The sequence below is a fragment of the Brachyistius frenatus genome, unplaced genomic scaffold (assembly GCF_029030835.1).
Source record: "Brachyistius frenatus isolate BFR_SWC_R1_liver_20210118 unplaced genomic scaffold, ASM2903083v1 Contig_29, whole genome shotgun sequence".
NCBI lineage: Eukaryota > Metazoa > Chordata > Actinopteri > Embiotocidae > Brachyistius > Brachyistius frenatus.
This window is the reverse complement of record NW_027210628.1, coordinates 4,114,882-4,131,460: the sequence shown is the minus strand read 5'-3', so window position 1 is coordinate 4,131,460 and position 16,579 is coordinate 4,114,882. Positions and strand designations below refer to the sequence as shown.

Sequence of the window (16,579 nt, the reverse complement as noted above, 5' to 3'; positions counted from 1 at the left end):
CTCAAAATTATTTGATCTTATTTTATGTATCAACCTGCCCAGTGAGAGGCTAAATCAATAATATCTGGAATTCCTTTCCTCTGGCCTCAGACCAAACCAAATGTTTAAGTGGCCCGCATGCTGTTGGTGCATGTCTCGTCTCCTGTTTTATTATCACTGTGTCACTGATAGGAACAAGGACAAGCCTTAATAGTTGACTTATTGGAAGGCAGCTTCAAATGAACACATCCATCACTGAGGCCGATTCTTTTTGCTTTTTTAATACACAATTATCCCATCATATTTTATTACACATGTCATATAAGAGAAGGTCCACTCATCATGAAGTCTAATCTGTGAGTTGGACTCAGCATTAATTAAAGAAATTCCATGCTCAGCATTTTATTTTATACAGACAAAACTATGGAAAAGTGGTCACTGAGAAAACATTATCAACACTTAGATAAAGCCAGCACTTCTCCCCTTCCTCCCTCTGCCTTACAAATGAGTCAACATGCCTCCGAAACACAAAATGTGTCACATGAACAGTTCTGTAACTCATCCCACTAAATGTGTGCTCTCACAATATGTAGTGTCTGGGGCTTTGGCTGTGGCTATTGGATCACTGTGCTGCTGGGTACTGAGTGTGTGTCATAAGAGATGATAGAGGAGCGTGGTCCAGAAAGCACACAGGCACACGCCCGACACAGTCACAGCCAAATCGCTGGTCTGCCGGAGCCACTGCTCTCCATTCAGTGTGGTGAACCATTGATTCCCCGCCACCCTGTACGTTCTTCCCATGATGCCATCTTGCTCTCTATTGGAGTTGACAGCATCGTGGCGGGCAGACGATGTCCCTGTCTTCAGTGCAACCGCACGTCGCCTGTGCTCTGTGTTTATTTAAAGGTGAGCAGCAGGTGAGGAGACATTACATAATGTACAAATCAAGGAAGTAGGAAGAAATATGTGGGGAAACTGCACCATCTTGTGGCAACATTTAAATAACACTTACCAAGACAGATTTGCAACGGCAAAGCCACAATAATGACAAATATAGAAAGAAGAGCTGCAGACGCCTGTAGAGAAATAAGAAGAATGACTTAAATAAATCATCACGTTTTCTTTCTTAAAATAGCAATCTGTAATGGCTTTAATGTCTTATTCATGATCCAAAGTCCAATTTGCATTTTCACATATTTCAATAATTAAAGGTAAATCAAATTATCAAAGCAGGGTAATATGCTGTAGGAGTACAGCTCGCGTTATGTTGAATTCGTCTCTCACTACATACAGTAGGAGCTGATTGCCTACCAAGAGGAGCTGTGCACCGTTCTGAGTCATCCTCCTTAAGGCTTTTCCCATCTGGAGTCCAAGCAGAGCTAAAGAACAGGGCGTCACTGCCTTCCCATCCTCAGTCTCTACACATCTTAGGAGACAGAATAATGGAGACTGTATTACATGTGAAAATCAGCCTTTAAAATAACACTGAAAGCATGAATATTGTCAGTGAGGAGACTCGAGGGTCCAACAAAAAAGTGTTTAGCTTTCAAAAATGTCCTTGCTAAGAGTTAGAAGACAACATTGTCTCATCTCACTCATGGTAAGAAAGTGAAATCCTTTTTCCCAGAATGACTAACTACAAAGCTTCTTGAGACATTCACATTGGTAACATAAAGCTTCATATTTTTGCTCTGATAATAGAAAAAGCACATCATAGTCAGTACGATGTACTAAAAACTGCCTTGAATTGTTGCATACGTTCAAACATCCGTCACCCAAATAACAGTGAGCCTCATTCACTATTTATTCTTTAGAAGAAGTCTGTTCTTAAAACCCACTAACAGAGTTTCTACAAAGATTCTGGCATTCAATTATTTCTTATTTGGGATTTGTTCTTAATTAAGAACAGAATCTACAGACAGTAAAGGGCACCCATTTATTGCTGACATATTTGTCCAAGTAACTGGTAAGTGGTTTTACAGTTCTATAATAATACCAAATTTAAATTACAATGATATTTTATCGATTTTTTTTAAAAATATATATATCTTAATAACTCATGTTATAATTTATTTATGTGATCAGTTATAGCTTCCTCTAGGAGTCTGATGCGCCACTGTCTTTAGATGTTTGTGTCGACATCATTTAACTTTTGTCTCTAAATTTCTGTGCAGTCTCGTTTCCTTTTATGGGGATCAGCAGGGCGTTAACCTGCGTTAATTAGGAACAAGCGCCACATGCTTTCAATTTATAAGAACAATAGGATTCATCATTATAAGAACACAGGTGTAAGCGCATTTGTTGTTTAGAGATACATCATGAATCTGACATCAACTTTTCTTAGGACCTTGTTGAAGACAAATTTTAAGAACATATTGGTGAAATAGGCCCAGTGACATGTGTCATCATTCACTGTTTTGCAGCGAATAGTTTTTACAAAGTACCTTTTTAAGATCTTCTCCATCACAGTTTCCAGCTCATCGTGACTTGACACATTAAACAAGCCGTGGATGCTCGGTGGAAGAATGTGCCCGCGGTGTGCCAAAACAACCAAGTTGTGCATTCCCTGTGGGTCGATGTGAAAATAAAATCATAACCAGAGGCTGATGGGTTATTCACAGAGAAAAGTCTCCAAATAATAACACTGAATAATGCTGTTTGTTGTTTTTATTGCGGTGGGTCTAAGCCCCTGGAAGTTTAATTAAGTTTATCATAGGGTGATGAGATTTCAGCCTGAGTAAATCTGTCACCTGGGGGCTGCCTGCGAGAGCTGCTCTGCTATACATTGATATGGCCCGCTCAGCCAAGGATAATGAGTCCTCCCGTGTGCTGGAGGAATAATAGTCGTAGTAGTAGTCTCCCATTTTCAGCAGAGCTACAAAGGAAGATAAATACTTGCTGTTCAATGACTAGATTGACAGGAAGACAGAGGTTAAAGCAGAATGAAATGAGATGAACTCACCGAACGGATGGGGATCATAGTTTAATATAGAGTAGTTATGATATCTCCACTGACAATAATAACTGAGATTCAGTTCCTGCGTTCGGGAGAATGAATGCATGGTGAGAGAGAGCAGAGCAATCATGAAGGTTTTGTTACCAACTGCTAATAATTTCCTTCTGGCGTGACTGGAATTCTCTGCAATTTGTCCATCAGACCTCCAATTATGACACATATGTTGCACAATTATGCTTGAAAACAGATAAAAAAGATCAGGCAGTGTTTTCTTTTTTTAGGGACAGACACAAAAGGGTTAAATCCTGAGAAAGAGGATACCTCGCAGAGGTGTGCAGCGTTGCTCTGGGCCAAACCCAGACCAGTTTCAGCCGCCAAAACATACGTCACAAACGCTTTCTGCCTGTTGGCAACACAATAAAACAACTGTGACGAAATGGGGACACATCGTACGGACCATAGAAGATGATTAAATGAGGACAATTGAAATGTAATTGAAATTAATGTCCCTACCGAGAGCCCTGGAGGTAGGCCTGGAGAGCCTCTCTGATCATAAATCCAAGGTGTCCGTTTTGTTCACAGACCTTTTTTAGCATTCTGCACAGAGGGCAACGGATGGCTGATGAATTATGGAATATGATTTACTTCATATAAACAGAAAATATTTTAACATGATCTAAAAATAGTTTCTGATTTCTTGAGGTCATTCTAAAAAAAAAAGTGTGTACAGCTGCAGGAGGAGCTTCTTTAAATTCATAAGCTACCAGAGGCGCGTTGGTAAGCAGATTCTCTCTGTGCCAGACAATAATGTGGTGACAGTGGCTGTTATTTTTAGATATGCAAATTCTGGGTTCTGACCTTGAATTAGCCACTGTCATTGAAATTAGATGCCACTGAGCTTCAGGCTACAGAGCAACAGCCCATAACAAAGCTTTCTTCACCAAGCTAATGAAAGGCGCTTACATCACAGCCCTGTCCACATCCTGACACACCCCTTCCAGGCTTCCTGTCGAAAGGTACCACGCTGCCTCCACTGATGCAGCCACGTGGCCAGACCGGGAGGCGTTCAGAAACTGCTGGAACGCAGCGCTCTGCGGATCATACAGAAAACATATCAGCGCCCTCATCACACCTGGACAGTGACCGAATTTTGACAAGGTGTAGAAGTCAAACCTCATTCCTCCCCGGTCCGTCTGGGTTGGCCCCACTGAGATGATAAATTCCCAGGTTGAACATCCCATCATCACTCCCGTTTAAAGCCGCTTTTTCAAAGTATTTCACTGCGGTCTTGTGGTCGTTCAGCATAGTCCCATGGTACCAGCCTAAACCATTCAAGGCATTAATTGAGCCCTAAAGCAAGGAAGCAGACACCAGTGTTCATAGTGGGTTCAAACACTGTAAAAAACACACAGATTGATTATTACACGCTCACCATCGCTGCTGCCTTTTTCAGCATCTGAAAACCTCGGGTGGAGTTTCTTTTCACTCCCTGGCCCTGAGGGAATCAACATCAATCAGTGAATCAATAACTGTCAAAACCCAGACACCGTGCGCACACATACGCACACACACACACACACGCACACGCACACGCACACGCACACACACACACACACACACACACACACACACACACACACACACACACACACACACACACACACACACACACACACACATATATGTATACACACACAATATGTCCAGTGTTCAATTCAATCGCGAAATAGGAGTCTTTGTAATATTACAGAACCTTCATTAGCAGGATGGAGTAGTCGTACATCGCCGAGGGATCCTTCATTTGCATAGCACTTCTCTCAAACCACTTCACCGCGCTCGCTATGTCTTTCGACACTCTACGGTGTCCCCAGTAGAGCATTGTTCCCATGCGTTTCTAAAGTTAAAAGAGTTTTTATTAGCCTGTTCCACACACCGACTTGGCTACTGACCACAGATAAATTATAGAGGCATTGAACTCTTTCTAAGGTTTCATACAGCTTCCATAGAAAAACATTCATAGCACATCTTATCACAGCAGTTTTATATTTCAAACATACCTGAGATTCGATGTCTCCTCTCTCTGCCTTGAATTTCAGATACTGGAAGACATCACTGGTCTCATGTATCAGGCTGTTTAAATCCTCTTCATTGCTTATGTAGATATTTTCAGATGGGTATTGCTTTAGAAAAGACAAACAGGAACATTATTACAGTTACTATTTCTTCTGCTACAATGTCTTATAATACTACCGCCTTGGTAGTCATATAACCTTGTTTCCAAAATGTTGGTACGCTGTGTAAAATGTAAATAAGAACAGAATGATATGATTTGCAAAGCATATAAAACCATATTTTATCGCCAATAGACTAAAGAGAACATATCAAATCTTGAAACCGAGAAATGTTATTGTTTTATGAAAAACATGTGCAATATTTTTAATTTGATGGCAGCAACACGTCTCAACAAAGTTGGGTCAGGGGCATCAGTGCATCACTTCTTTTAACAACACTCTGTAAATGTTTAGGAACTGAGGAGGCTAGTTGCTGGAGTTTAGAAAGTGAAACGTTGTCCCATTCTTGCCTGATATAGGATTTAAGATGCTCCAGAGTGTTGCTGGTATCAAATTCAAAACAAACATATATTTTTCATAAAACAATAAAATCTCACAGTTTTAACATTTAATATGTTGTTTTTGGTCTATTTTTAAAGTGAATATGGGTTTACATGTTTTGCTAATCATCACAATCTGCTTTTATTTACATTTTACACAGCATCCCAACTGTTTTTGAGGTTAAACTAATTCTACCACTGTTATTTATTTATCACTGTTGCTTTTACCAAAACATCATCATTTATTAGTTGTGTTTCTGCCCACCTGATGAATGTCAGCCCAATATGCAATCCCTTTTAGCTGTTTTTGGTCTCCACTTTCTAAAGGAAATAAGTCTCTTTAAATGCTGCATTAGGTTCCCCAGTTAGATGCTAACAGTGTTTGTTAGACCGTGTTTAATGGGTTTTTAGAGCTTTTTCACTGAAAAGAAAATATGTCTGCGGCTGAAATCAACATTATGAGAAGAGAGCTAATGAACTAACACAATAAAGTAGTGGGCCGGCCAGCTAATGAGCTGAAACTCGCAATAAAGCTCTGTAAAGCAGAGGGAAGCGGCAGATTTGTTCAAGCCACTTTAAATATTCATGACTCAAAATGCAATCAAAGTTTAAAAAAAAAAAAAAAACAGAGAAAAAAACAAACCTTGGGTGTCATTTATTTAAAGTTTTATACCCCAAATCTAAACTAATCTGATTAATCAGGACTGTGTTGGTGCAGTTTGATCAGATGTGATTGACAGTTTTGGCAACACAAGCCAACAACACCACAACAGTCATCACATTGTGATTTAAATAGTGGTGAAGCCTGATTGGTGCTGAGAAGTAAATAACATTATTATTTTTTTATTGAACTCATGCCACACCAGTGAGAAGAGCTCAGACAAAACAACCCAGACAAAAATAGAAAATAGAAACTAGGTTTTCATTGCCTTTAATCAGGAGTGGATCAGAGTACTGCCATCTACCTTGGCCTTAGAAAACCACAGAATTGGTCAAAATGCTGGAGAAAAAGGTTTCACCACTAGACTTAACTACAATTGATTTTCAACTGTATTGTCTCTCTATTCAAGCTGGAGCCAACCGTAAGATCTTTCTGCTGTTTTCATGTACCTCTCCTCAATAGATGCAGCTTATTGAAATACTCAGAGAATAAACATGAAATCAGTCAGAAGTAGCCTTTTCTACTGGAGGACTCAGTTTCTTTGGATGCTCTTCCTCAGGACAGCTAACTCATGCCCATTGTTAAATGAAGATTTAAGACCCTCCTATTCTATGTGTACCACAGCCTGCTCTGATCCAGCTGGCTGGACCAACAAACACACTATTAATCATATTTTGGAGACAGTATGTTTTGTCCCGCTGATGTCATGTGTGTGCATGTTTGTATGAGTGCATTTGTCTGTGAATGTTTTTTTATATTGTGCTTTTGTGTATATTTTGAATATATATACCTGTATACTATATACAAGGTGTATATATATATATATATGTATATGTATATATATATATATACTTATATATATATATATATATGCCTGCATATTTTTTCCATATATGTATATATATATATATGTATATATACAAACAAACAAACACACAAATGTGTTTGTGTGCACTATATGTGACAATATAGCCTATTTCATTCGTAGACAAGTAAACTTTTCCTACTAAAACCGAACTAGAATAACTAGAATAAAGCCAATATTTATTTTTAAAAATCATTCATTTATTATGTCATTTCAGTAATTTAAACGTACCGTTTTTTTATGTGCCCGCAGACTGTCAATGCTGCTCTGTGCCCCGACGTTGGAATAGTAGCTATAAGCCAGGTCCAAGTCTTTAGGAAACCCATCAATTCCTTGAGTGTGTTTGTACCCGATATGCATCAGGGCAAAGCGGTCATCACCTGCAGCGCTAATCAAACTATAGACGTGACCCTGAAACACACAGGGGTCAGTATTATCAGTCATTATTACAGAATTGACTTTACATTTTGATAACATAGCAATTAAGGTGCAAGAGAGGCTTTGACTCTACCTGCTGTTGATTGACTGAGTGTCCCAGGCCGGAGAGATGGACGGTGGCCAACAAAAGAGACGCTCTGTGATTTCCAAGGCAGGAGGATACTTGTAATAAAGCCAATGATTCAGATTTGATTTTCATTTGTTCTTCATCTGCGGGGAAGATCGTTTCAACTGCGAGCTCAAACAAAGACCTCCGGAGGTCCTTCACACCTAAAGATCCTACACAAATGGAGAGCTGTGTGAGTTGGATAATAAATCCATTATTCAGTACATACAGGGTTTAATTGATGTCATAAACAGAGCAAAAATCTATGACACCTGTTCTGATTTCGTCCTCTTTTGTCAGCAAGAAATGAAAGAGTGTGCTGTATTTAAGCTGTGTTTTCCAGGTCCATGTGTGGATGCAGGTTTTCTCTTTCTCGTTCAAATGACCCCTCAGTCGTATGAAGTCAGAGGTACAGACACCTGAGACAAAACAGCAAAAGCAACCTGTCAACAGCATTCATCTCATACTCAATAGGTGCGCAGTTGTAGCATTAGCAGCCTCGATATTATAACTATAAAATGTTTCTTCCTGTAGACGCTGCTTTTATAGGACTTGTCAAAATAATATTTCACCTTTGTTGATTGGTGACAGAAGGTGACTCTCAGTTACTTCTCGCAGAAAAGCTTTTGTAAATGCTCTTATTTCCTGACAATCTCGATGAGCCCCCTCCAGTTCATGAAACGTTGACTCAGGGTGAAGTTGATTTTTTATCTGTTGCGGAATGACACCGTGTTTGAAACTGGCAATAACAGTCATAAATCAGCAATATTTGACATATGACTAGAAAATGGGCACTTTTTACCTCTTTGGTTCCAAAACGATGGTATTTGATGGGCCCAAAGTAGCCATGGATGCCTGGCATGTATCTGCCTCCTCCAATCACAAAGTATCCATCAGTGTCATCATAATGGATACTGTCCTGAAATCTATAAGATATTCATGATCACTGTGCATGCTGACACTCCATATATTGTAATAACCGGACTTTCTAAGGACAAAAGTTGTGTTTTGTTTACTAGACAGCAGAAATCATTGTCTTACTCATATGCATATCTGCGGGTTTCATCATCCCACGTTGCATCCAGCTGCACCTGAAAGTCAGACATAACAATGCATTAGCTCAGAAAAAAACAACAACACAACAACTACTGAGCTGTGAACGACTCCAAATTGAATCGCCTGGAGTTTCCCAACTGGAAAGAAACCACCTTTCAGGATCTTACAGCTGTTCCAAAAGGAATTCTTTAACTGATTCATACCTCACCATCTTTTTCTCCCCAATAGTTTCTTCTTATTGTCTGTTGTCTCCATTCAGTTTCCTCGCTCATGTAGTTTCTGTTCTTTCTTTTGCAGATGTCCCGCCACGGAGCTGCATGTCTCTGTCCTGCGCTTGTCGTCTCCACCAACAGTTCTTCTCTTCTATCTCTATGCTGTCCTTTTCTCTCTCTGCTCTCCTCTCACCCCAACTGGTCGAGGCAGATGGCCGCCCACCCCTGAGCCTGGTTCTGTTGGAGGTTTCTTCCTGTTAAGAGGGAGTTTTTCCTTCCCTCTGTTGGAGGTTTTTCTCCCTTAAAGAGGAGTTTTTTTCTCCCTCCTAGCTTATGTGGGAATTGTTGAATTGTTGGGTTTCTCTGTATAATATTGTAAAGTCTTGCTGTAAGGACTTTAAAGTGTTAAGTGCCATGAAATAACCTGTGTTGTGATTTGGCGTTATATAAATAAAATTGAATTGAATTGAATTGAAACAAAAGCCAGGGCACCAAACAAAACTCAGCAGACAGATGACACTGCTGCAAGCTCTCGTTTAATTTCTATTCCTTCTCCCACCACCCAGAGGCACATGCTGGGGTGCTATACCTCTGAGTCGAGTATGTAACAGTCTAATCGAATCCATTTCCTCAAGGGCAACACTACACTGGCGCGGAAAGCACCATCTCCTCCCGTTGTCGCACGTGCCTGAATTATGACGTTCCCTACACAGGAGATATGACAGTTATATATTTCACCACATCCAAAGCTCTTTATTAATACATAACCCAGTCTGTTCCACAGTCTCACAAAACACACATCATCACTCACAATCATCTCATGATACCCCAGTCTAATCCCCTCAATTGGTGTCAGGTGTACACACAATCTGACGTGACCCACCTGTGTCTGAAAGCTGCATCAGAAACGAGTCATATAAATTTTTCCTATTGACATGATGGATGATCCCACAGAGCTTCTGTTGACACCATTTCAGCAGGTAGATCCACACGGATAAGGTGACGCTGAAAAAAACCGAGCAACGAAACATGATTTGACAAATCATTTCTTCAGCCACTCAGGCGTGAAGTTGAATTTAAAACGCTGCTCCGTCTTGCTAAAAATGACTGACCTCGCTTTCTTTCATTGACCGTGAATAAAAAGCTTATATGCTCTGGTGAAGAGGCTTGGTGAAGCCTGTAAAGTCATTTATAAAGAAAGTGAAGTAAAAGTAAAAGTGAAGTGAGTTCTGACAGACGCCTGCACCGAAAAGAAACAATCACTGACCAGTGACCCGTCAATTTGCTGATCAACATAAACCATTGGTATTATACACTGTACATCTCAATACGTGCTGCTGCCCAACTTTATAATATTTAAAATATAAAGTCTGCTTTTCTTAAGCGTTTGTTATATTTGGAGAGCCTGCAAGATTTTGTTCTTGCTGTGGTTGATCTTCATACAGAACAAGCTACAGCTAATTTTTGTGCAGATTTATACATTTATTAAACATTATAAAGATGGTTTGTAAAAAGTTTTTTTTCTCCAACAGTTGGACTGTGAAAATATTGAGAGTATACAGTAAATATTTATATTTTAAGAAGACATTTTTTTTTAATGTCATTTGATGTCAAGTGTTTGGCAACACTTACAGAAAAAAAAAACATGATCACGTGCAAAAACTCGTGATCACGTGATCTCACATGTAATCGTGCACATGTAAAACAAGTATTTGGGAAATGTGGTTTTTGACCATTTTCATGGTGTAATGGGTGAAGTCCATGTGGAGTACCATGTGTAAGCTTTATTCACATATCTTCCCATGTTGTCATGTGTTGGAATATGTGGTAAACATGTCTCATACATGTGAACTTCAGTTTTTTTTCTGTAAGGTAACTGTCGCACATGAAAGTATTTTTGGTACTTTTCAAAATTTAAGTGGAAAACTTTACTTTAAAAAACAGAAAGTTGCCTCAGCTTTAACAATCAGAAATACGATGTGAATTTTCTTTGTATTTTCTTTCTACAGAGAATTCAATGTAATGTCAAGACAATTAAGCAATTGTCTAAAAACTAGTTTTTTTACAACCTTTATTTTGTGGTTAATATTGTTTCCTGCATTTTTATGGCATTTACACACAATGTAGAAAAAGCAGGGGAAAGAACTGTCAATAGTGCAGTACGTTTCTTTGAAAAATATTTTCAAAGTGTAAAATAAAGTACATTTGAGGTCAATGTGTGAAGTCCAACCTGGGCTGTGTCACAGCATGCAGACGGGCCCTCTCAAGGGCTGTGTCGTTGAAAGGCTGAAACCTGCGGACCACTCCAAAGTGCTCACCAGTGCTTGCCAAAGGGAACTTCAGCATATCGATTACATCTGTGTACAAGCAACAGAGCAAAAGGCTACACTCGCAAACAACATTTTCATGTTTCCTGTAAAAGCTCTGGAGATAAAGACGGGAAAATGACCAAGTAATTTAGGGTCTGACCTGACTCATGTGGACATTGATGGATTCTGTTGCTGGTCATCTGCCACATCAGTTGAGCCGTCCATGACGGGCACCCAGTGGGAAGTTTACTCGGCCTCTCAGAGAGTGGCATTATTTGCAGCACTTTATAAATCCTCACCATGGAGCGGCGGAATGTGCTGAGTTCACTGCCGTTTTTAAAATAATCCAACCAAGCACGGACTGTCACATTCTCGGTGTCCAAAATGTTCCTGTTGAAAAAGTCATGTTGATATGAAATGGACGCAGGCAATCTGAGCAGCACCTGCTGGATCCTGTTGACTCGAGGCGCGCCGCTGATCCATTTTTTCCTGAAGACCACTAAATCTGTCTCCCTTAATGTGGACACCGCCACTTCCACCGCAAGCTGACAGGGCCTGGAGCACTGATACCGCACACGAACCGCTGAGCCATCTACCACTTTGTCAGGGACCGAGTCAAACCTTATGAAACTGTCAGGCAGGGTCTCACCACTCTCGGTTGAAATGGCTTGTAACACACACCGTCCCTGAATGAGGGGGTTGAAGGTTGAAGTTAATGTCAAGAAAAACAGGCTAGTGTGCAGTCTTTTCCTTTCAGACGAATTAGACAACTTAATGCTGTGTTATCATGTGGAATGGTATGTTGTGTGTCTGTCTGAGGCAGTGCATATTGGGATTTTATTGCTTCTTCTCTAAAAAAAAACAAAAAAACCTGCTGTCTGCTGTGACTGTAAACAAGACTGAGAGAGGTAAAGGTGGGGAGAGATAAACAATGATCTGAAACCTGTTCTAGAGAGCTGTGGATTTAATGTCAGCTCATCAATAATAGTGACCATTCTGTCAGATTGTTTTCACTTGTCACTGAATGCATTGTTATTACACACATATCAATTATAGGTGCTTCAAAGAACGCAAACATTCATATTCAGTGGTTTCACCTACAACAATCGATCCGGGAAATAAAGTGTGATAAAGTTGCTTACCATTAGAACAGGAGCAGTGATGACAAATCCAAGAATGATGGAGTGAAACGCATTCATTTTGACTCTTTTTTGGCTTAAGATGAAGTAAAACACACACAAAAAGATTTAGTCCTCGGATTCATAATGAATCCACTTGACATTCGAAGTTATTTATCTTTGAAATAATGTTGGCTCTCGTTGTTTGCCACCTGGCAGCATATTTCCCAAACAGGTGGCAGTGAGCATACACCCTGTGTAAGGCAGGATTACCTGAAATTCTGGTGTCACAAGTTCAGCTATTTGCACGAATTACCTTTAAAGGGCTAGTACCGAACAGGGCTTGGCAGGATTTACCCCCTTCTGCGTAACAAAAATGTTGTTTGATTCATTTTGTTTGTGGCTCTTTTGGGGAACTTTCCACGGCAGTGAAGCATCAAAGCGCAGAGTGTAACTTAATTTGATGTGCTGGAGCCAAAGCTTTGCCATCACCCCGCGTCCTCGTTGGCCTACACCCACACAAGACTTTGAAGAAATCTGATCTGAAAAACAACCTGATATCGCAGCCAAAATTAATTACCCGTGGGCTCTTGACTGTTGGATTGCATTGGTAATGTTGCTGATGAGTTGTTTTACATGACCACACATGGTCTTGCTGCCTGTATAAAAGGTGGCTGCTGCTAAAATAGACATAAGCTGCAGCTCTAGATGTCATACAAATTTTTGCAGGACAAGTAACATTAATATTTCTTACTGGTTTAGATTGAAGAGTGTTTCGAAACAGGAAATACTGCAAGAGATTTTTGGGGGGATTTTTTTTTTTTTTTGGATATTCAAAATCATCCCATTCAATGGCTTTACAGGACATTTGCAAGTTCCAGGACATCTTTCAGGACAGTGTAACCATCGATCGTTCTGCGGTGCCATTTAGAAAGAAGACCAGTTGGAGCTACGTGAGTGATTTGCCCTCCAGCAGCAGCACAAGTCTGTTTCATTTTTATATCCCAGTGGGAGAGTACCTAGATGAAAGTCCGATACAGTTTGGACAAATCAGCACCATGCAGAGCTCCAGTGCCAACTCATCTCAAGACTACTTTACATCTGACTCCCTGCCCACAAGCTTTCCTTGTGCTTCCTCTCAGTCTGTGCCTCTTCCCTTCCCCATGTCTCACGGCACCACCACCTTGGCTTTCATGTTCCAGGGCGGCGTGCTGGCCGCAGCTGACACTCGGTCCAGTTGCTCTGGCCTCGTGGCTTGCCCTGCCGCTCAGAAAATCCTGCCCATTCACAGTCACCTGGTAGGCACCACCTCGGGTACTTCAGCCGACTGTGCGCTTTGGAAGCGGATTCTGGCTCGAGAGCTGCGCCTTTACCAGCTCCGCCATGGCCGGCGGTTGTCCACAGGCGGAGCTGCCAAATTGCTTTCGCACATGCTTCACCCCTTTAAGGGGACCGAGCTTTGTGTGGCTGCCACGTTGTGTGGGTGGGATGGAGGAGAGGTGGATGATGGATGCCACGACCATGGAGGTGCACAGATTGATCTCAGTGGTAGCAGAGAAACAACAATGAGTCACATGACTGGCCAGGTAAAGTTAGTAGATCCCACCAATGAAAAGGTCTCTCTGTCAAAGGAAAGGACTAACAGCTCCTCTCTTTCTCTGCAGTGTTTTTCCAGGCAGAAAATATCTGGACCCGGTCTGTTTTATGTGTGCAGTGATGGTACTCGCCTGAAGGGAACACTCTTCTCTGTGGGCTCAGGATCCCCCTACGCCTACTCCATTTTGGACCAGGGGGTTCGGTGGGAACTGACAGTGGACCAGGCCACATCAATAGCCAGGGAAGCTGTGTACAGAGCCACTCACAGGGATGCATACTCAGGAAACTGTGTAGACATCTATCACATCACCTCAAAAGGATGGACTCGCAGGAGCCGAGAGGATTTGAAAGAGGAATATTACAGAGAAAAGGAAAGGCGGAGACATGAAGAGAAGGGAAGGGAGAGGCAGGACATGACTTTGTCTGAGTAAAGACATGAAACAAAAAAAATGGCATGAGAAGAGAAAGGCAAACATCGGGGAGTATTTTGGAGAGACGTGAAGGCATCTTTGCGGCAGATACTAAATTAATGAACAGGACAGACAGTTGCATCCTCGAGGCTATTTCTCAAATGATTTGGTCTTGCATATCATTCCCTCTAATACACAGCTGATGTTTTGTTTGCGCTGATGAGAAAATGTATTCTAACAGCACACTGCTGCCTGGCATTTTGATGTAGATGTAACAACATTATGAATTATTTCAAATATGTGATAATTGCCATCTACTCCTGCCTGTGGTGGAATGCCATAAACAGGAGAATCAACATTTCAGTTGTCTTTTTTATTATGTATGGCTGTGTATAAGGGAACATTTAGCTGCAGCAATAAAAGGTAAGGAGCTGAAAACTGATTTGTGTCCACTGTCAGAATACTTCTGAAGTTTCTCTGACACTTCAATAAATTAATGAATGAATGACATTTTGCTGAGCTTGCCTGTTCATTTTGTTTCAGTGATGTGGTTGTAAATTAAGCACACAAGTAATTATTCAGTGACAAAGACTCTGCAAAAATATTGTAGGGTAAAAGGTAAAATCCTCATCCTCAGCCTTTTAAAACTTTAGTGAAGGTAAGGCAAGGCAAGGCAAGTTTATTTGTATAGCACATTTTAACAACAAGGCAATTCAAAGTGCTTCACATAAAACCATTAAAAGCATCAAAACATCAGGCAAAAGAAAAGGACATTTGAAAACAATTAAGAACAGAGATCGAAACATTAAAAGCAGTCATTAAAACAGTAAACAAGCTAAAAAAATATATAATAAACTGTGCAGTGCAGTTTAAGAAATAAAATACAGTAATAAAATGCAGAAATGCAGGAAATTCATCAACATCCTTGAGTCTGGTTCAATTGAAGGCAGCAGCAAACAGAAAAGTCTTCAATCTTGATTTGAAGCAGCTGAGAGTCTCAGCAGACCTGCAGCTTTCTGGGAGTTTGTTCCAGATAAGTGGAGCAGAAAAACCGAATGTTGCTCCTCCATGTGGGGTCGGGATAGTTCATAAGGTTGCAGCAGATCACAAATGTGATCCACTTTCTTGGTCTTAGTGAGGACTCGAGCTGCAGCGTTCTGATTGACTTTTTACAGAGACCCTTAAACACACCGTTACAACAGTCGAGTCTCCTGAAGATGAATGCACGGACAAGTTTTTCCAAATCCTGTTGAGACATAAGTCCTCTAATCCTTGATATATTCTTCAGGTGATAGTAGGTTGATTTTGTAATTGTCTTGATATGGCTGTTCAGATTGAGGTCTGAATCCATAACTACACCTAGATCTCTGGCTCGGTTTGTGGTTTTTAACATCAGTGATTGAAGCTGAGCGCTGACTTTCAATCGTTCTTCCTTGGCCCCAAAAACAACGACTTCTGTTTTATCTTTGTTTAATTGAAGAACATTTTGGCACATCCAGTTGTTGATTTGTTCAATGCATTTACTTAACCCTTGTATGGGTTTATAGTCCTCTGGCGATATAATTATGTAGATTTGTGTGTCGTCTGCATAATTATGATAACACACTTTGTTTCTTTCCGTAATCTGGTAGCCAAAAGTGTGGTGGTGAAACGTTTTCAGGGCAACCCAACCCACCATAGAGGAGCAGATTTATAAGACATGGATGATGCTACATAACAAAATGCTGGAGTGGTGCATGAAGTTTGTTTTTCCACTCGCAGATATGATGAGCTATTTCTTAGGTATCGCAATATATTGTTTATGAGGTTTTAAATGGATAGCATATTCATTTGTGTGCAGCGAGCATGTCTATGTGTTATTAGCAACATAAAATAAATAACAGGCAGGGATGCGTGACTGCAACACGAGTGGAGATATGCACTCGCACTATTGTATGATTGACTGTAGAGTATGAGGGGAAGGCCTCCCTTCCTCCCCAACCTCATCTATAATTCCCATCTTTGGAAGTTCATTAATCGCAGAATTATTGAGCGAGTGAAAAACAAAACAGAACAAGTGTAGACCAATGTGGCGGTCCTGATTTGAAAGCTTGCAGGGACAGAGTTGTAAGTGCAGAGTTTTAGTGTTCTGGAAGGAAGCAGGGACAGAATTTGCAAATCAAAATTTCGAGCCTGTAAAAGGAGATGCGAGTCGAGATTCAAGCGAGCAGCAGTTCTTCCTTTGCTCAGCCTGTTCAAAGCTTTTTGTTCAGTTTTGGCAGT

General features: G+C 40.6%; 2 protein-coding genes across 2 annotated transcripts; one reads left to right on the top strand and one right to left on the bottom strand.

Moving 5' to 3' along the window:
• Positions 1–249: 249 nt before the first annotated feature.
• LOC138621320 (protein sel-1 homolog 3) lies at positions 250–12,512 on the bottom strand. Its single transcript, XM_069699285.1, has 24 exons — positions 12,336–12,512; positions 11,354–11,879; positions 11,115–11,241; positions 9,768–9,889; positions 9,474–9,589; positions 8,658–8,707; positions 8,419–8,542; positions 8,189–8,327; positions 7,889–8,035; positions 7,584–7,789; positions 7,304–7,483; positions 4,993–5,115; positions 4,689–4,829; positions 4,368–4,430; positions 4,109–4,285; positions 3,899–4,026; positions 3,449–3,532; positions 3,257–3,338; positions 2,942–3,017; positions 2,730–2,854; positions 2,424–2,545; positions 1,291–1,405; positions 992–1,055; positions 250–869 (listed from the first exon to the last, which is right to left on the bottom strand). The coding sequence occupies exons 1-24, from the start codon at positions 12,390–12,392 to the stop codon at positions 631–633; spliced, it is 3,333 nt and encodes a 1,110-aa protein (XP_069555386.1). The 5' UTR covers positions 12,393–12,512; the 3' UTR covers positions 250–630.
• Positions 12,513–13,162: 650 nt separating this feature from the next.
• psmb11b (proteasome 20S subunit beta 11b) lies at positions 13,163–14,338 on the top strand. The gene is made up of 2 exons (XM_069699331.1): positions 13,163–13,897; positions 13,976–14,338. Exons 1-2 carry the CDS (start codon positions 13,163–13,165, stop codon positions 14,336–14,338), a joined length of 1,098 nt encoding a protein of 365 aa, XP_069555432.1.
• The last annotated feature ends 2,241 nt before the right edge of the window (positions 14,339–16,579 follow it).